Source organism: Microtus oregoni, unplaced genomic scaffold (genome assembly GCF_018167655.1).
Source record: "Microtus oregoni isolate MIOR12 unplaced genomic scaffold, Mior012 000036F_ref0000092, whole genome shotgun sequence".
In the NCBI taxonomy this organism is placed as follows: Eukaryota; Metazoa; Chordata; class Mammalia; order Rodentia; family Cricetidae; genus Microtus; species Microtus oregoni.
The window spans coordinates 112,501-133,911 of NW_024543095.1; the positions used below are offsets into that span (position 1 = coordinate 112,501).

Here is a 21,411-nt window from a genome sequence, read left to right on the forward strand (position 1 = left end):
TTTGGGACAGGGTTTCTCTGTGTAACAGTGCTGGCTGTCCTGGAACTCACTCTGTAGACCGAGCTGGCTTTGAACTCACAGAGATCCGACTGCCTCTACCTCCTGGGTACTGGGATTAAAGGCGTGCGCCAACACTGCCCGACGCCAGCCCCACTCTAAATATCTTATAAAACTTTAGTACACTTGTCAACGCCATGAGATAAACCTGGAAGGTGGAGGCAGGAGGATCCAGAATCTAAGGTTATCCTTGGCTATACTGCAAATTCAAAGCAAACTTGAGCTACATAAATCCTATCTCAAAAAATAAAATAAAAACACTGGCGTATTTACTATTAACTGAGCCTCAGCCTTCACTTGGATGTCATGTTTTCCCACTGATGCTCAGGATCCAACCCATAGTACCATGTTGCTGGAGACCAAACCCCAGAGTCCTCTGAGGACTCCACCAGTGTTCAACCACTGTGCCAATAATAGAAGAAGAACAGCCCTAAATTTGTGTCTCTGTGATGTTCCCTGTATGCTTAGACTGAGATTATGCTGGTGGGGCAGGGTGGAAGTGGAGAATACACAGCTGTGGCATTTCCTTCTTATTCCAGCACGCCAAGAGTGACATGTTATTAACTTGTGATACTGGTCTCAAGTACTTTGTAGGGTAGTGCATGCCATATTTCTCTACTTGAAGTTATTATTTTCTTTTGCTCCTACTTTGCTTCTGGAAGGGGCAAATCTATAAATCTAACTCCTATTGGGGGTACGGGAACTGGCATGATTAAGTTCCATCTCCTGGAGGAATACTATAACACCACATATAGTATTTGAAATTCGTGAGTAAGAAAGATGTGTCTCCCTCTCACCAGATTCTATTTGTCCATTTATATTTATTGGTATGTATGCATGTATATTTATTTTGTACTTTGTATTATGACTCGATACTATTGTTATTCATTTTGTTGCTCAATTTTTTCCAGCTTTAGCTTTGAGAAGCTCTTCTGCCTGCTTGTCTTTAATATGTCTCATCATTCTGGAGTTCGGGGACCCTATAAACCAGAGCTCATCTTCCTGTGTCTTTCTCTCACTCTGTAACCCTCAGCCACTAACTAACAAAGGGACCCGTTCTTCCCTCTCCCATAAAGGATTCCATATATAATGTCTGTCCTCACAACACTAGGATCTAATCCATGCATTTAATCCAAAATGGATATAGGATTAGATCCAGGATCTAATCTGCCTTGAATTTAGATAGGATACTGGGCATTTTGCTGTGTTTGTGAGCCCATACATGGAACCAGGTTGGTACTTTCATCCCCTACCTGGTTCAAATTCCCTTCTTTGACCTTACAGACTCTAACATATTCAAGACCTATACAAGGCTGCCTAAACCCAGCACCACCTATGTTGTGAAAATAACAGCTAGCTGACCTGGACGAATGGAGTTCCATTTTTAGTATATTAGACTTCATGTACAGTCAGTATTCAACTGCCTCCTAAGCCAAATCCTCTTGGCTTTGATCCAGCAGATGGATACCCAAGAGGTCATTTGCTTTTCTCTTCAATCCAGTGGTCAGCTTTCTGTCAACATTTCGGGATCGCCGCTGCCTTCTCTGGTTGTTTTCCTCTCCTCAGATGTTTGCTTTCTCCAAAGAGTGCTAGTTATTTGGAGACAAGTTGTAGCCCATCTGTCTCTGGATAATTTTTGGAGAGAGAGAGAGAGAGAGAAAGAGAGAGAGAGAGCACTCTTGACATGAAGCCTCCAATTCACAATCTCCTACTGCCCCTCTCAGATGAAGGGATTACATAATGCACCACCACGCGTTACTCAGTTCTAGCCTATCTCCGAACTGCTTTAGCTCTGCCTAGAGCCCAGAATCCCCTAAGAAGTTCCCAACTCTCTTTTGTTCACTCCACATGCTGGGAGCTGTGCAGCCTAGTCTCGGATCAGCATAAGACTCCGTGTTCTACGGGCTTCCTCAGGGCAAGGCACCGGTGGAAACTCTCACTCGGCAAGACCAGGGTAGGAATTTGCAAAATTCAGGCAGCTTGCAGGTTCTTTTCTCTCTCATTATTTTGGTGATTCTTTGGGTGGTTTTTAGTTTTACTCTGTCAGCCACACGTGCAACAGCTGTAATTTCCCCTGGAAATTCTGCTCCTTTTTAAATATTTTCCCCTAATATTCAACAGGGGGCTAACGCTTCTCAAATCTCTTCCCTGGAATTGCTAACTACAACGCCCAATCCTGGGAACTTTTCTGATTCGATAGAAACAGGTACGCATGAGAGAACACCACTTTGAACGCTCACTCTGTCTCACGGTTCTAGAAAAGGGAGTGAGGCATGTGTACACAGAATGGGGGAAAGCCTTAGGGATTCACACAGTGCCAACTGTTGAGAGTAAGTTCCCTGGACACCACACATAGAAGCATTGGTAGGATCTCGTATGCGCCAAGAGGAAACAGACAATGCAAACTATAGGATGGAGAGATCCATCTTTACCATGCACAGGAGCTTACATTGGTGGGAGATGCATGGTACAGAGAGATGGGAAGAGCGCCTTATCAAAGTCTGCCTTCTACAGAGAGATCGAGACGTGGGGCCCTCTTGGAGGAAAAAGAACTGTATAAAAATACACCTTGCAGACATGAACCAATGTCTGGGTTTGAATATTGTCCTTAAAGCATTGTTTCCATGTCTGTTACTTTTAACTTCGTAACTGCAAGCAGCTGTCATGCACGCCAGGAGAGCAGGCTGTGTCTGGCTCGATGTTTAGTTAAGGCCTGCAAAAATGCTGAACTCTACGTCTAGAGTAAGGTATTGTAGCGGGTGGGATGGTGTATTTGGGGAAGCATGAAGGGGAACAATGGGGGTTTTCACAATGTATTCCTTCAATTGTGATGTATTTCTTAAAGTCAAAAATAGAAGCCAATAATAAAGTTGTTCACATAACCCTGGTAAGGAAAATTCTGGTGTGTATAAATAAAGACAGCCTGAGCTATTCGGGGCCACTTGAGCACAGCCCACTTGCTGGTCAGAAGTTTCCTTTTCCATGGCCGATGTCCCTTTCCCGCCTCAGGACCTGAACCCAAGACAAGGCTGAACCCTAGCAACGTAACACTGTAAGCCTTCAAGACATTCTCAGGTTTTATTTGCCTCACTTTAATCTTATTTGTTCCAAAACTTTCCTTGGTTCTTGACTTCCCCAGTCATATCCCAAAATAATTCTCTCAGAAGGGGAGGTGTTTGTGTGGGGGCGGGGAAGCGGTGAGATCTCTTAACTGGCTATTTCTTTGCCACAAGAGGGAGCCAGATCTCTTCAGTAAGAGCCTTGGCTGCAGGTACTCAAGACTGCACCTGGTATGAGTCCAGGTGTCTTTGATTTATCAAAACCGTGATTGCTGAAGTCTAAAACTGCGCAGACAAGTTTCTGGTGTTTGTAGGGTCCCACCACTAAAGGGTCCCCAGCACAGCCAGAGTTCCTTTGCTCTTTCTTGCATTCACAAGGAGAGGGTGCCATCAAAATCCTCTGCTCTCTGGTCTCTAAGGGGGTATGACATTCACTCTAGTCAGAAGGCTCTTGTCTCATCAGGATTGTCTTTCTCTAGTGGATAATAGCTGAAACACAGCTTCTCCTTGCCCGGAATGACCTGGTGCCACCATTTCCGTGTTTGTGTGTACTGAGTCTGATAACTGACTTTTGGCAAGGTTAGGTTCCAAAACAAGACAATCAGTTTTATTTCTGAGATCAGAAGATGCCAGTGACTCTTCCCCGATCCCGGGCTGTTAATGCCCCCACCCCCACCCCCAGAAATTGGGTTTGTCCCGCCACCACATGTATCGATGGAACAAGTCTTCATGGGACTGGACCGATGGCAGAGCCTCTTCACAGTCCCAGAAACATCAATTTACTGCACTATAGGCTGTTGGGTCCCCAAGGGCTTGGGTGGTGCGCTTCTGACCCGGCCCAGAGAGGGTGCTCCTGATAACCTCGCAGACGGAAGGAGCTGCAGCCAGGCGTTCCTTAGCCTCTGTGATGGAGCAGCATTGTAAAAGGCTCAGCAAGGCTGTGGGGATCACCTGTGGGAAGGGGCAGGGTGAGCTGAAGAAACGGTAAGGTCATTTGAGAAAGAACCCTGGAGGAGACAAGAATTGGGCACAGGAGTTAGGTTGGGTAAAAGAATAGGAAGATGGCGGGTCTGTGGTGGCGCACGCCTTTAATCCCAGCGCGTGGGAGGCAGAGGCAGGTGGATCTCTGAGTTCGAGGCCAGTCTGGTCTACAGAGCGAGTGCCAGGACAGGCTCCAAAGCTACAGAGAAGCCCTGTCTCGAAAAACAAAAAATCAAAAACAAAAAACCTTCACTTAAGCGGGAAAATTCCTGTGCTAAGACCCTTCTCTCAGTCCTTCTTGATGCCCCTCCAAGGCAGAACAGAAGCCGTTTTGTTGGTGTCGTTTTTGCCTCTGTAGTTTCTGCCACTGTCATGCCTCCTCACCCCACCCCACCCCATCCACCTACCCCTCCAAATGGGAGCTCTGTGTGGCACTGATCTCTGAGCTTTGTAAATCTAGTGTCACACCAAGTTCCTAAGATGTTTAAGATCCTCGGAAAGAGTTTGTGGAATGGCCAGCAAGGGGAAAGAAAGGATACCTTTTCCTTCTCGTGGACAACCTGGACGTGGTGGAAGATGGGAGCAGCCCAGATATCATCTGACAGTGGTTGAGGAAAATGGATTGCTTGGAGGAGGCTCTCGACGCAGCGAGCCTTGGACTGTCCAGAAAACCTCTGTGGGAGTGGTAGTAAGGTCGGTGTTGGGGTGGAGGACAAGGAGAACTGAAAATAGTGTCACAGAAGAAAGGGAGAAGAGGGGTGGGGCGGCTAGGATCCTGAAGACTGGCTGAAGACACTGTGGAGAGTTTGTCTCTCCTGGCAACCCCATAATCACAAAGTGTAAAGGAAAACTGAGTTAAAGGAGTTAATGAATGGGAAGTTGGTGAGATTTACAACTGTGATCCCACAACCCCACATAAATGGATGCTAAAGGATAGCAACCTTCAAGGCCGTCCATCATGATCTCTGCCCATCATCCATTCTCCCTCCATTTGGGCATTGGTCCCTTTCTTTTCCTGGATAACTGTTGGTCTCCATTCTGAGACCGTAGATATAATCAAGCCCTCCTGCCCCACCAGCTTCTTGAAAGTACACACAAAGCAGATGAGCAGGTGCCCTTTCTCCCTGGAGGGCAGTGATTGGTTCAAAGTTGTGCACATGACCCAAGACAAGGCAACAAGAGCCCTCTGCCAGATGCTAGCAGTGTCATGAGGAACAGAAAGACTCCTTCCCACCGGGGTTACTGTCTTAGAACTATTCAATTCCAAGTCCTGGTACTCACTTTTGTAGACCAGGCTGGCCCTGAACTCACAGACACCCGCCTGTCTCTGCCTCCTGAGTGCTGGGATTAAAGGCGTGTGCCACCACTGCCCAGCTACTAGTTGGGTTTCTATTGCACCTTGAAACCTAAAGACTGCCGACTGGGAGTTGTAGTATCACATTGATGCACCTTTGTGTGCATGCAATGAAGACAGGATGATATGCCCAAGAAAGACACACCTGTGAAAACCTAGCACTCAACCCTACACCCCTCCCCAACATTAAAAAAAACCACCTTCTACGGTCTGGGTTTGGGGGTCTCCTGTCACGCTCCCACCTGCAACATGGCCAGTGCCCTCCAAAAGAGCTTGGAGTTGACGATGCAGAGGTCCAGCATGTGGTTCTGTAGGGTCTTCCCCAGCAGCACGTGGGCCCTGGTACTCACTGTATTCAACACCCACTTGGTGCTTAGCTCACACTGGAACTTCTGAAATACAGACACACAGGAGCACTGGAAGTTAGGGGCTGGGAGAGCAGTGGGTGAGAGAGCCATATTATAACAGAAAACCTGGGCTAAGACAGCAGCCACCTAGGGGCTGAAGAGAGAGAGGGCCGGGGAAAGAGCACTGGCTGCTTTTCCATAGGTCCAGAGTTCAATTTCTAGAAACTACATAGTGGTTCATAATCTGGTGCCCTCTTCTAACATTGTATGACATTTAATGATGTACTCATCATTAAAATATGAATAAATAAATTTTTTTAAAAAAACCGAACCTACAGTACTGAAAACAGCCTGATACTGGCATAAGAACAGACAGGAGAACCAATGGAACCGAATAGAAGACCCAGATATCAATCTACACATCTTAGAACACCTGATATTTGATAAAGAAGCAAAAAATATCAAATTTAAAAAAGAAAGCATATTTAGCAAGTGGTGCTGGCATAACTGGATATCAACATGTAGAAGAATGAAAATAGACCCACATCTATCACCATGCACAAAACTCAAGTCCAAATGGATCAAAGACCTCAACATAAAGCCAGCCACACTGAACCTTATAGAAGAGAAAGTGGGAAGTACACTTGAACGCATTGGCACAGGGAACCACTTACTAAATAGAACCCCAGGAGCACAGACACTGAGAGAAACAATTACTAAATGGGACCTCCTGAGACTTAAAAGCTTCTGTAAAGCAAAGGACACGGTCAACAAAAACAAAATGACAGCCTATAGAATGGGAAAATATCTTCACTAACCCCACATCAGACAGAGGTCTGATCTCCAAAATATATAAAGAACTCAAGAAATTGGACACCAAAAGATCACATAATCCAATTTAAAAAAAAATGGAGTACAGACCTAAACAGAGAACTCTCAACAGAGGAATCTAAAATGGCTGAAAGACACTTAAGGAAATGTTCAACATCCTTAGTCATCAGAGAAGTTCAAATCAAAACAACTCTGAGATTCCATCGTATACCTGTAAGAATGCCCAAGATCAAAAACACTGATGACAACTTATGCTGGAGAGCTTGTGGGGAAAACGGAACACTTTTGCATTGCTGGTGAGAATGCAAGCTGGTAAGTATCACTAACAAAGTTATTTTGAAGTTTACATGATTGACTTTTAAGTTCCAATGTAGAAATAAATCCGTATTTATAGTTAGGAAATACCTTAATATTTAATGGAGGACTAATCCGTCCAAATATTAAACATGCCATAAATCCTCTATCATTAAGTTCATGGCAGCAGTGCATCAAGAAGCAGGCCAGTGGAAAAAATAGGAAGTCTAGACTGCTTCTAACATAAAAAAAAATACATGCAAACTCACTATTGTTATTGGACCAGCGCACATGGAGCTTGACTATATGGCACATGTAATATCCTTCATCACTCAAGACAAGCTATACTTCAAAATTAAACTGAGACAATTGGTGTGGTAGTTTGGGTGAGAATGGCCCCAATAGGCTCATGTTACTTGAATGCTTGTTCCACAGTTAGTGGGACAGTTTGGGAAGAATTATGAGAGCCCTGTTGGAGGAGGCATCTCACTGGTGGTAGACTTTGAATCAGTTTCAAAAGTCCATGCCTTTCCCAGTTAACACTCTCTGTTTCATGGTTGCTGTCTCAAGATGTAAGCTCTCAGCTGGCTGGTGCTGGCGCATGCCTTTAATTCTAGCACTCCGGAGGCAGAGGCAGAGGCAGAGGCAGGCATATCTCTGTAAGTTCAAGGCCAGCCTGGTCTACAGAGAGTTCCAGGACAGCCAAGGCTACACAGAGAAACTCTGTCTCAATAATAATAATAATAATAATAATAATAATAATAATAATAAAAAGATGTAAGCTCTCAGCTACTGCTCCAGCACCATGCCCGACTGCCTGCCGCCATTGTCCCTGCTATGGTGGCCATAGACACCCTCTCTGAAACTGTACCCAGGCTTCCAGTTAAATGCTTTCCTTTAGAAGTCGCCTTGGTTCTGGTGCTTAGCCACAGCAATAGAAAAGAACTAAGACAATTTTAGGTAATTGCCTGGAAAAATATAAGTGAGTTCATGTCTTACTGTTTTCACAAGAATAAACAAAGTTCCTAAGAACTGCAAGAAGAAGCAGAGGTGTCATGCCAGCATGAGTGTGGGAGGAGCTTTCTGTGCTTCAAGCCCCAAATGGCAATGGAGAGATTGACAAATTCAACCTCGGAAAAACTGAAGCAGACATCTTGCAAGCTAAAGCCAAGAGAAAATATTTACAACATGCATCAGAAATAGAACACTAATGGCTTTGTAAAGAACTCAAGGCCAAAGGAGTCAGCCGAGATTTCAAAGCCTGGTGGAAAAAGAAGTAAACGCTGGGCATGGTGGCAGAAGTCTGCAATCCCAGCATGCTGGAGGCAGGAAGGAAGGGGCCATTATGAATCTGAGGCTAGTCGATTGTCATGGGGAGGTCCAAGACAACTGAAAGAAGGGGTAAGTGTAGTACTAGGGGCGCGGTGCTGTGTCCCCAGCACCCCGGCTGCCCGCTCGGCTAGCTTATGCCCGAAATAACAATACACAAACTGTATTCATTTAATCACTGCTTGGCCCATTCTCTTCTAGGCTAATTCTCACATATTAATTTAGCCCATTCCTAATCATCTGTGTGTAGCACCCCAAGGTGCGCTTACCGGGGAGATTCTAGCCTAGTCCATCCTGGGTCTTAGCTTCATCACGTGTGTCTGCCAGGGAGCAGGGCATGGCGTCTCTGCTGAGGCGTCTGCTCCGGAGAGCAGAGCTGTCGAGACTCTGACCTCACTTCCTCTTCCTCCCAGCATTTTGTTCTGTTTACTCCACCCACAGGGCCAAGCAGTTTCTTTATTGGCCAATGACCTTCCTCCATCATTTCCCCTTTTTCGTTTTAAACAAAAAAAAAAAAGGCTTTAACATAGCAAAATTACATATAACAAAACAGTTATCAAGTAAAAGTTACAACAATCTTTATCATAACTAAGGAAAACTATAACTATAACTAACTATTCTTAACTCCATCAAAGACTCCAGAAAGATACACTACTACCTAAGCAAACAAGAAAAAAGCAACTTTTAAAACTCTAGAAATGACAGAGACATCTCGCTGCCTGGACAGTCACCCAAAGTTCCTCTGTATCGTTGGGGCATCCATCTTCAGCCTTCAGGCCCATGGTATCCAGCAGACATTTCCATAAAGCAGGAAAATTCAAAGTCAGTTCAGTCACTATCTGTTGTGTCCTGCAGAATGTCTCGCAGACTCTTTCATGAATCAGGAACCCCGAAAGATCATCTCACCTTAGGCAAGTTCAGTAGTCCTCTCTCTGCGGGTTCTCTGTGTCCAGTTTATGCAGTAGTCCAGGCAAGAGCAGTTTCTTGCCCAAATGGCTATCAAACTCCATAATGATCCTCTTCGATGCCCATCTTCCTCTCGAAGTAGATTGGTGCTGCCAGGAGCAGAGTGTCTCATTGTCATGAAAAGTCCTCAGTTATTAAAACATTAAATGTCCTATTCTGTAATCTTTGAAAGACATGAAGAATGTCTATCTAAAATATATCTCTATATATCTAGAAAATCTAACTAACATGACTACAAACTTGACTATTATGATTATCTATTAACTACCTATATACATTACATTTTTAAATGAACTACACAATCACAATACCTTAATCAATATCAGAAATACATATACATTTAACAAAATTGACCTTAAATCGCTATCAATAAAGCAAAATCTATACTAATGCAAATTATTCATATCTATATCATATCCCCATTTAAATGTAAAAGAACATTGATAAACCATATTTGGGAACATGGGCGCAGTTTTTTCTCTCCAAACTGCTTCCTGCTGAATGGGGGCGTCGTTAATTAGGTCTTTCATGGTATAACCTGTGTGCTAGTTTCATCTCAGTTGGCAGTTGAGCGAAGCAATTTTCTGAAGATGTTCACTGCAACCCTTCAGGAGGGCGTGGTCCATCATACCAAATCAGAATAGAAGAAATGAACAGCGTCTCATCCTCTGTGAAAACAAAATAAGAAACTCCTTTCCAAAGTATCATATCCTTAGATCCAAATTCAAGATATCTATGTTGGATTAGTTCAGCAGCATTTATAAACAAATATCTTTTAGCAGCTGTTGCTCCTTTTTCAGCATTCAAACAATTCAAAGAGAGCATAATAGCATACAGTATCAAGATTCTCTGTGTATTTTCCATCTTTGTACAGCTTTGTTTTAACCTCTATTTCGTTTATTTTTACTTTTAACTTTTTGCTTTTTGAGACAGGTTCTCTGTATCTTTGACCTGAAGTAACTCTGTAGACCAGGCTGTCTTTGAATTCTCAGAGATCCGCCTGTCTCTGCCTCCCAGGCATTCGGGATTAAAGGTGTACGCTACTACACCTTGAACTCACAGAGATCTGTTTGTCTCTGCCTTCTAGGCACTGGGATTAAAGGCGTGTGCTACCACACACAACAACTCTCTTCCTTTTTTTATGTTTTTCACTTTAAGAACTTTAACTTTTAGTCTGTATATATTTTTAACACACTTTAAACCATTCAGAAATTTTTTCTGTCTTTGAATCTCTCTTTACTGTATATCTCTCTTTTTCTGACCACATGAATCTTTAATTTACCAAGCGATCTCAGTAGGATTAAAGGCGTGGCTTTGCCAGCTAGATCCAGTCCATTCCTTAGCTTTCCAGCCTCAAACAGTCAGAGTTTGCCCTGGCAGGATGGCCCAGAAAGCCAGCATTTTTAAACGGCGCAGCTTTTTTCCTGCTACGGCTGAAAACCGAAAAGCATGCGTTCAGCTTTTCGTCAACACCATTTAAGTGTTTCGTGGCAGGACCTCTTAATGAGCTGCAGGCTTTGCAGCTAAAGCTGAGTCAGGAAGCCTCTCTTAGATGAGGCGCTTGCTTGCCTCTAGCAAGCAGAGTAGAACCGAGAAATTGCTGCTACCAAGAAACCAGGCACAATGCTTTCACTTTGTTCTAGAATTACTTCCCAAGCTGTCTCAGGCTTTATGTGGAAGCAGTTGTCCACGTGGGCGCCATATGTAGTACTAGGGGCGCGGTGCTGTGTCCCCAGCACCCCGGCTGCCCGCTCGGCTAGCTTATGCCCGAAATAACAATACACAAACTGTATTCATTTAATCACTGCTTGGCCCATTCTCTTCTAGGCTAATTCTCACATATTAATTTAGCCCATTCCTAATCATCTGTGTGTAGCACCCCAAGGTGCGCTTACCGGGGAGATTCTAGCCTAGTCCATCCTGGGTCTTAGCTTCATCACGTGTGTCTGCCAGGGAGCAGGGCATGGCGTCTCTGCTGAGGCGTCTGCTCCGGAGAGCAGAGCTGTCGAGACTCTGACCTCACTTCCTCTTCCTCCCAGCATTTTGTTCTGTTTACTCCACCCACAGGGCCAAGCAGTTTCTTTATTGGCCAATGACCTTCCTCCATCAGGTAAGGGGACAAATAGAGAGGGGAGGGAAATGGAGGAGAGAGAAAGATGCTCCACTTCTCACATCATAGAGATACAGGCTGGGGAGTGGCTCAGGGGCAGAGCACTTGCCTAGCATGGGTGAAGCCCCGGGTACCATCCCACTCCTTCAAAATCAATAACTAATAGAATATAAATGAAAATTACACAGAAATTGAATGAAGCTAGACAAAACTCTCTGGGAGGCTGTATGGAGCCGCATCAATTCAAACTTAAATTGTGGAAAGCAAATGGTACAAAGCCTATGGAAAAAAAAATTACAACATACAGCAAAATAATATTTGTATTTAACCTTAAACCAAGATCTAAATTTCTACATATTTATCAAAAGAAGCACTGAGATATGTGCATAATCATTGCTTCATTACTGGCAATAGCAAAATATTCTTATTTGATGCTCCAAATAAGAAATTGGTCAGGTCAGTTATCATACATGTGCACGCACAGCTGTCAGTGAAGACAAGATTTGTACATTGCAGTTGAGTAATATTCATAAAATATTAAGCAAAGCACATAAGATGTAAATTGTATGCCACCCTTTGCCCAAACATAAGAGGGTGGTTTTTTTGGTTTGTTTGTTTTTCATTTTCTTTTTTTCCAAAAAGAAACATACAAATTATGTTTAAATATGGATGTGAATAGGCTCGAGGAAGCCACCTTGAATATGCTCTCATTCTAAGGATTAAAATGAAAAATCAGTACTAGAGAAAATATTAAGGGAAGCCAAGCATGACACAGACCTTTAATCCCAGCACTCAGGACACAGAGGCAGGTGGATCTCTGCGAATTTGAGCCCAGCCTGGCCTACAGAGTGAGATCCAGGTCAGCCAGGGTTATTACACAGAGAAATCCTGTTTCAAAAAATGAAAGAGAGAGAGAGAGAGAGAGAGAGAGAGAGAGAGTATTAAGGGGCTGGAGAGAAGGCTCAGGGTAAAGAGCACTTGCTGCTCTTGTATAAGATTGAGTGAGACTCCCAGCAGCCACAGTTTACGATCACCTGTAACTCCAGTTCCAGGAGATCCAATGCCCTCTTCTGGCCCATGGCACTGCACACACATGGTGCACATACAGACAAGCAAACACACACAGAGAGAAATAAAAATAAAATAGACTGTATTAAAATACATCTAAGCCATGCATAGTGGTAGATGTCTATAATCCCAGTGTTCAGGAGGCTAAGGTGGGAGGGTTATGGGTTCAAGGCCAGTCTGGGGTATATAATGAGTTCTAGTTCAGCTTTGGCTACATAAAAAACCCTGTCTTTAAAAGAAAAAAAAATCTAAACATTTAACAACAACAGAAAATTCATGAGTCCATAATGACATTAAACAAATACAGATGGGGTGGGGAGCAAATAGGAAGTTCCTCAGAGAAGAAAGCCAATTAATGAATATAGATAAGAGGAAGAAGGCTAGAAATAGAAAATCGCCATTTGAGAGTCACCACAGGAACAATTGAGTCAAGCAGAAATCAGCAGCAGATGGGAACACAGTGGGTACGGACAGCTGGGTGACAGGATGCAAAGAAACATAGCAGTCGTCACCACTGAAGAAGCCACCATAGCCCCGCCAAGGAAGAGACAAACAGATGCCAGGCGACTCCCAATGTGACATGCCAGTCTCCTCCAAAAGGAAACAAAACTGAAAACATAAGCCTGAATATGACGAAGAAACAATACAGCAAGTTGTTTGTATGTGCTGGAAATGTGAGGTGACTCTGGGGAAAGATTTGCCTAGACTTCAAAAATATCAATGTCAAGAGAGACAAGGAAAAAAAAACCAAACCAAACCAAAAGACTGTTAAGCAAAAGCCGAAAGACCTACTGGCTAAAGTCAGGAGATTACCCTTGATTGGATTCCAGGTCTGGAGAATAACAGCCTCTCCAGGGACATCTCAGGAAATCTGAACTTAGGTAATGGTATCAGATTAAATGTCATTCCCAGCATGGATAATTACATCGTTCTGACAGCAGCAGATGCCCTTGCCAGTAGCACGTGTATTATGAAGTGATTGGTGTGAGATTTGCTTTTTTTGGATTTTTGTTTTGGTTTGGTTTTGGTTTTCTGAGACAGGATTTCATGTAACTCAAGGTGACCTCAAACTCATTATGTAGCTAGGGATGGTCTTGAACTTTTCCTGATTCTGATTCTGCTTCCCCCCCTCTCCCAAATGCCAGGATTATAGGTATGTGCCACTCTGCCTGGCGTAGTGTGAAATATAAGATAGATTCACTTATCTTTCAGGTGAGCAAGAGAAACAAAGGGGATGAAGTAAATGTGGCAAAGGACTGGGGAGGAAGGCAAAATGTTTCAAATTAAAAACAAAGACCAGGGCTAGAGAAATGGCTCAGTGGTTAAGGGCACTAACCGCTCTTCCATAGGTCCCAGGTTCAAGTCCCAGCACCCACATGGCAGCTCACAACTGCCTGTAATTCAAGATCTGACACCCTTACACAGACATACACCAATGTGCATAAAATAAAATATTGTTTTTTAGAAAGTGAAGACCACCAGGCGGTGGTGGCATACACTTTTAATTCCAGCACTCGAGAGGCAGAGCAGGCGGATCTCTGTGAATTCGAGGTCAGCCTGGTCTACAAAAGCTAGTTCCAGGACAGGCACCAAAGCTACAGAGAAACCCTGCCTCAAAAAACAAACAAAAAACAAAAAACCAAAAAAGTGAAGACCATTACAGTATCAAAAATATTTCTACAACCAAAGATAATCAAGTCTGTGCTGGTTTTTGTCAACTTGACACACACAGGAGTCACCTAGGAAGGGAGACTTCCGGTGGGGAATTGCCTCCATCAGACTGGCCCATGGGCATGTCTATATGGCACTGTCCTGGTTGATGACTGATGCGGGAGGGCCCAGCCCACTCTGGTGTGCTGATGCCACCCCTGAGCAAGTGGTTGTGAGTTGTATGAGAAAGCAGGCCGAGAGCTGGTGAGATTGCCCAGTAGGTAGAGGTGCCTGCTGACCATCTGAGTTTAATCCCCTGGATCTACAAGGTAGAAGAGAGCCAGCTCCGTCACACACACACACACACACACACACACACACACACACACACACTAAAATGTAATAGAATATTCTATAAGAAAGAAAATGGAGCATGAAGAATAAGCCAGGAAGCTGTTTCCTTCTCGGTCCCACCTCCGCTCTTGCCTCCTGTTGGAGCTCCTGCCTGACTCCCCGAAATGATAGACCGTAAAGTGTAGGATGAAGGGTCTTAACCCTTCCATGTTGTTTTCGCTCAGTTCCCATCATAGCAGCAGAAAGCACAAGAGGACACAGTGCCAATGGAAACCTACGTTTTTCAGACAATTCCATATGGAAGGATGAAGGCAGCATCAAGCGAAAGATTGAAAACCACAAGGGAAAAAAAACTAATAGATTTGAATACAGACAAAATTTAAATAAAATGTCATTACGTTCAAAGCAGAAATAGCCGTGTAAAATGGTACACACCTTTAATCCCAGCACTCAGGAAGCAGAGACAGGCAGATCTCTGTGAATTCAAGGCCAATCTAGGTTACAAAGCCATTTCCTGGACAGCTAGGGCTACACACACACAAACCCTGTCTTGAAAAACAAAAAAACAAAACACAGAAGGAAGGAAGGAAGGAAGGAAGGAGGGAGAAAGGGAGGGAGGGGGGGAGGGAGGGAAGGAGGGAGGGAGGAAGAAAGCAGAAAGAAGGGGCTAGAGAGATGGTGAAACTGAGCACACGTGCCTTAGGAGATTGCTATGAGAACTGAGCTGATATATATGAAAGATTCATAGGGTATAAAGAGCTATATTTGTATTTAGCATCAGGATTGTGTAAGTGTGGAGAAGAATAGACAATGTCAAGTTAATCAGAGAAGACTTTTTCAAAAGCAGGCAATGTCAGAAGAGAACATTGAATGTGGGGACTGTGCCAATAAGTAGGGATAGGACACAGGAACGCCATTTAGAGCGAAGGACAGAGGGGCGTGGGTTCTCCACTAGGGAGAGGCAGTTATGTAAGACCTTTGGGTTCTCTCTGGAGAGATGGCTCAGCATTAAGAGCACTGGCTGCTCTTCCAGCGGTTCTGAGTTCAAGTCTCCATAACCACATGCTGGCTCATAACCATCGGTAATGAGCTCTGGTGCCCTCTTCTGGCCTGCAGGCACAAATGCAGGCAGATCACTGTACATAATAAATAATTTAAAAAAAAAAAAGAGTTCTGGGTTCAGGGAGGCCGTGTCCTGGCTCTGTCTGAAAGCTTCCGGAAGGAAGTGGGTTGAATAAAGATGGAAGAGTACACCTCCCCCACAGCATCCCTTCTGGGCCCTGGTTAGCCCCATGAAAGGTGGGTGGTCAACTGTGAGAAAAGACCCAGAGATATGAACTTGTTTTCTCTCTTGGGACACTCAGTAGAGCTGAATTGGCACCCAGATTTCCTGGTGCCCTCTCCAAACCAAACTGCAAAATGCACACAAACTTCTTACGATGTCTATGATGCCTCTCAGTGTGTCTCCTGATTATAATTTCACTATTGCACAGGGCTCCATTGTAGTCAGAGCTGCATTGTGTTCAGCATAGGGTGCCGTGCAAAAAAAAGAGCCTTAGACACTTTAGGGTGGTGATAACGACTTCAGTATCAACAATTAACCCGTCCCAGAGAACAAATGAGCGTGTGGTGATTGGTGGCCTGTCTCTCCCTTTCGGTGTGCTTCTAGAAAGAAATGAACCCTGTTGCCTTGGCAACTCTGTTTAGAGACCTGATAATTTGAGAATTTTCCAAGCTTGGGGAGGAAAGAAGATCAACAGATATTTAGGCTTTTTCCCATCTAGCTTTGGGGTTTTTTGGAGGGTGAGGGCTCCTCTCCAGCAGGCATTGCCTTCTCATCTCCGCCTACCTGGACATAGCTTCCTTCATATTCAAAGAAAAGAAGTGGCCATGTAATGCTGCTGATGGAGGGGAAGAGCCTCTTTAGAGGGGCCTGAGGAGAAAGAGATAAACGGGGGTGCTGTGTTCCAGAAGGCCTGGGCTGTATCACACCCAGATCTTCTCCCCATTGCTGGACACTCACAGGCAAGGACTGCCCCACGGTGCCGTGCACCAGGGCCTGGGTGTTCGTGGTCTTCTCTCTCACCTGCTCCACCAATGCCTGGACCTCTGCGAGGTTATCTGGATGGGACAGGAGGCATCCGAGTTAAAAGGATGATCTATGACGCTGTTTTTCCTGCCACCCTGGGGTCCTGCCAGGACACTCCCTCTGCCCCTCTCTTTTATGTCAACTTGACCCAAGCCGGAATCATTGGGGGAAAAGGGAACTTCTATGGAGAAAATGCCCCCACCAGAATGGCCTGCGGGCAAGCCTGTGGCACATTTTCTTGATTGATTATTGGTGGGCCCAGCTCACTATGGATGGTGCTGTCCCTGGGCTGGTGGCCTTGAGGGCAATAAGAAAGCAGGCTGGGCAAGTCATGAGGAGCAGACAGTAAGTAGCATTCATCCACGGATTCTGCTCTGGGTCTTGTCTCTAGGATCCTGCCCTGACTTCCCTCAGTGATAGACTTATAAACTGTAAGGCTAAAAAAACAAACAAAAAACCTTCCCTATCCAGGCTGCTGATTTTGGTCATGGTGTTTATCACAACAGCAACCCTAACTAAGACACCCTTCCTCTGACAAGGCACCCTGAGACTCGAAGTGGCAGCCCCTCTAAACCGCTGCTGCTTTCAGCGCCACTGGTCCCATCTTCCTGCTCACCATCCAGGGTGAAAATGAAGACCACAGTGTCAGTTTCCACAAGGGATGGCAGAATGGCAGTCAGGAAGTCCTCCTGGGAGAAAGTGAACTGGGGACTGCGGGGCAGAAGAAGATAGGGGAGCTCCTCCCAGAAGGACGCTCAAGAGCACAGACTTGAAGACCTTAGGGGACCTTAGGGGGACATCTATTACAGTCCTTTGGACTTCACTTGAAAAGAACCAGTGTTCAAAATGGTAGCATTTTACCAAAGGTGACGTAGCAGGTCAGTAGACTAAAGCTGAGTTTTCGAGGGTAAATCCAGAGCCTTCCATACCGCAGCGCTTTGAGGCTCCAGGCTGTTTACCCCCTCGTCCTCCCTCCATCCCAGATCCCATCCTTCTATTGCCCTCTGCACACCCGTGAGTTCTACAGCTTCCCAAGTCCTGTCCTGTTCGGACCTGGTTGGTGAGCTCTGCCTTCTGGTTAAACATGTCATTGTGGTCACCCATGAGAAAGCCATGGACATCTTGGAAATCTGGGAAATTTAAGATGAGAGAGAAAATAACGGTGGGCTTTGGAGGATAGAAAGGTTCTAATCCAAGGGCTGTCATGGGGTCAGGAAGTGGGATGTGGGATGAGCGGTAGTAACCTGAGTGAGAAGCTACAATTAAAGCGCTGGGGTGGGACCTGAGAGATCAAGGACCGAGGTGGCAATTGGGGCTTCAAGTGATGAAAGCATTTGACCGAAATGCCTCTTTATGTAGGGCAGTATGGGCGGGCACTGGAGAACCTCGGTGGGGGCGGGGGTTGTGGGAAAATGCTTTGCTAATGTATCCCAATGGGCTGGGAGAGCATCAGGACTAGGGCCTATCAGAACCAAAGGTGTGGATGCATTCTACCCCATCCATGATGGCGATGATGCCAAGGGTCTGCCAGCCAACTAAGTACACTCGGCCTTTCTTCTCCAGGCTGAGAATGAGTCAGAGGCCAGGACACGAATGACCACCGTGAAAAGAGGCCGCAGAATAACACGAGAGTAAACACACCCAAGACCTTCCAACGTGCGGACCCATCACCCTTGCCACGCTAACACATCTCACAAAGTATCCCCTACTTTCAGGATGCCCTCTGCAAACACACACAGCTATATACCTGGTGCTGACTTGTTTCATCAGGGTGGCAACTTTGGAACTTTGACTGTAGGTCACCTGATGAGCCCACTCAAATGTCCTCAGGATGTCCAGAAGGCATCTGAAAGAAAATTCACTAGCTCCCGAGAAGGGCATGGTGCCCCCCCCAAAAGAGCTAGGTACTCCTACCCACACTTAGGGGATGTCACAATTCCCATTTTTTAAAAGGTTTTGCTAGTCCATTCTGGAGGAAAGCAGGGGAAGGAGGAGGGAGAAAGATCCCCATTAATAAGAGCAGAAAGGATTCTATTTTTAAAAAAGGGCTGCAGTGGGAAAAACAAAAGCCAAGAGGAGGGTGGACTAGAGCATTCTAGAAGCTGGGCCAGAGACTCTGGTAAGGAAAGGAAGTCACAGCAGGCTGGGTTCTAGCCTATGTGAGTCTTAGGAGCTAGGACCTCCCATCTCTTCCCCTGTGTCACCATGGTGTGGATCTGATGCCCAGCTTGTCTGCTTTCTCCATACCTTTGAGAGGCCACAACACCCAGGTCCACAGTCCTATGGGCCGCTAGCAGCAGGGTTTCCAGCAGAATCTTGGTGGCGCTCCTGCCTTTCATCCAGGAAGAGCCACTGAGCCCCTCGGGCTAAGGAGGCAATGACACTAACTGGGAGAAAGAACAACCCAGGAGTCTACCAGTTCTCCAGTTCATGACCCCTGAGCATGGAGAGGTGTCGGTGATCCTTCGGGTGGAGTGTGGTTGCTGATCCCTGGGAACGAGCATGTTTGGGGGTCCCTATTAGACACTCACTCTGATTAGTGAGCCATGAGCGTATCTTTTCCTGGTGGCCTTGACTATGTTTATAAGGATGGGTGCTGTCTCTTGTCAATTGGGTCAAAGATTTTCAGAGAATACTTTTCATTCTTTTTCTTTTGGTTTCTTTCTTTCTTTCTTCCTTCCTTTCTTTCTTTCTTTTTCAAGACAGGGTTTCTCTGTGTAATAGCCTTCACTGTCCTAGAACTCTTTATAGACCAGGCTGGCCTCGAACTCAAAGAGAGTCCCTCTATTTCTGCCTCCTGAGTGCTGGGATTACAGGTGTGAGCCACCACTGCCCAGACAGAGAATATTTTTATTTCTGAGAACCTTCCCCACCATGTTTTATGGTAGTCTGCCATTCCTTAGTATCAGATCTCCCATGCTCTGGACAGACACGTGGAATAGACACTCGGTGGTACAGATTTATAACAGAAGACTAAGGGCTGGAGAGATGGCTCAGGGCTTAACAGTGCTCACTGCTCTTGCAGAAGACCTGAGTTCAGTTCCCAGTACCTACAACTGGGAAGCTCACAGCTGCCTGTAACTCAGCTTCATGGAAAGTAATACCCTCTTCTGGCCTCCATGGTCACCTGCATGCACACACACACACACACACACACACACACACACACACAGAGAGAGAGAGAGAGAGAGAGAGAGAGAGAGAGAGAGAGGCATACCTAAAAAATAATTTAAAAAATAAAGCTCTGGGGCTGGAGAGATGGCTCAGTGGTTAAGAGCATTGCCTGCTCTTCTAAAGGTCCTGAGTTCAATTCCCAGCAACCACATGGTGGCTCACAACCATCTGTAATGAGGTCTGGTGCCCACTTCTGGCCTGCAGACATACACACTGTAGTAGTATGGGGCGGCAGGGCTGCGTCCCCCACACCCGGCCGCCCACATGGCTAGCTTATGCTCCGAAATAACAACACACAAACTGTATTCTTTTAATCACTGCTTGGCCCATTCTCTTCTAGGCTAATTCTCACATATTAATTTAACCCATTTCTAATCATCTGTGTATGGCACCCCAAGGTGCGCTTACCGGGGAGATTCTAGTCTAGTCCATCCTGGGTCGGAGCTTCATCCCGGGAGCGGGGCATGGCATCTCTCTCTCAGGCGTCTGCTCCCGAGAGAGCTGTGGAGTCTCTGACCTCACTTCCTCTTCCTCCCAGTGTTCTGTCCTGTTTTCTCCTCCCACCTATCCTCTAACCAATAAAATGGGCCAGGGCAGTGCCTTTATTAGCCAATGACCTTCCTCCATCATTTCCCTTTTTTTCGGTTTAAACAAAAAAAAAAGGATTTAACATAGCAAAATTACATATAACAAAACAGTTATCAAGTAAAAGTTACAATAATCTTTATCATAACTAAGGAAAACTATAACTATAACTAACTATTCTTAACTCCATCAAAGACTCCAGAAAGATATATTACCTAAGTAAACAAGAACTAAGAAACTTAGTCCTAGAAATGACAAAGACATCTCGCTGCCTGGACAGTCACTCAACGTTCTTTTGTACCGTTGGGGCATCCATTTTCAGCCTTCAGGCCCATGGTATCCAGCAGACATTTCCATAAAGCAGGAAAATTCAAAGTCAGTTCAGTCACTATCTGTTGTGTCCTGCAGAATGTCTCGCAGACTCTTTCAAAATGAATCAGGAACCCCGAAAGATCATCTCACCTTAGGCAAGTTCAGTAGTCCTCTCTCTGCGGGTTCTCTGTGTCCAGTTTATGCAATAGTCCAGGCAAGAGCAGTTTCTTGCCCAAATGGCTATCAAACTCCATAAGGTGCCTCTTCGATGCCCATCTTCCTCTTGAAGTAGATTGGTGCTGCCAGGAGCAGACGTGTCTCATTGTCATGAAAAGTCCTCAGTTATTAAAACATTAAATGTCCTATTCTGTAATCTTTGAAAGACATGAAGAATGTCTATCTAAAATATATCTCTATATATCTAGAAAATCTAACTAACATGACTATAATCTTTACTATTATCGATGATTATCCATTAACAACCTATATTTCTTAATTATACAGTACATATTTAAATGAACTGCACAATCACAATACCTTAATCAAAATCAGAAACACTTATACATATAACAAAATTGACCTTAAATTTCTATCAATAAAGCAAAATCTATACTAATGTAAATTATTCATATCTATATCATATCCCCCTTTAAATGTAAAAGAACATTTATAAACATTTTTTGGGAATATGGGCGCAGTTATCTCTCTCCAAACTGCTTCCTGCTGAATGGGGGCGTCGTTAATTAGGTCTTTCATGGTATAACCTGTGTGCTAGTTTCATCTCAGTTGGCAGTTGAGCGAAGCAATTTTCTGGAGATGTTCACAACAACCCTTCAGGAGGGCGTGGTCCA

General features: G+C 44.9%; 1 protein-coding gene across 1 annotated transcript in view; it reads right to left on the bottom strand.

The window, feature by feature from the left end:
• Window positions 1-3,845: 3,845 nt before the first annotated feature.
• Window positions 3,846-21,411, bottom strand: part of LOC121433020 (glucokinase regulatory protein-like) — a 28,853-nt gene continuing 11,287 nt past the window's right edge. Inside the window, 10 exon segments of the mRNA XM_041631251.1 lie at window positions 3,846-4,067; window positions 4,637-4,771; window positions 5,694-5,843; window positions 16,250-16,333; window positions 16,424-16,521; window positions 17,106-17,201; window positions 17,542-17,622; window positions 17,959-18,053; window positions 18,237-18,335; window positions 18,737-18,855. Coding sequence (XP_041487185.1) covers window positions 3,891-4,067; window positions 4,637-4,771; window positions 5,694-5,843; window positions 16,250-16,333; window positions 16,424-16,521; window positions 17,106-17,201; window positions 17,542-17,622; window positions 17,959-18,053; window positions 18,237-18,335; window positions 18,737-18,855 — 1,134 coding nt within the window. The 3' untranslated portion in view covers window positions 3,846-3,890.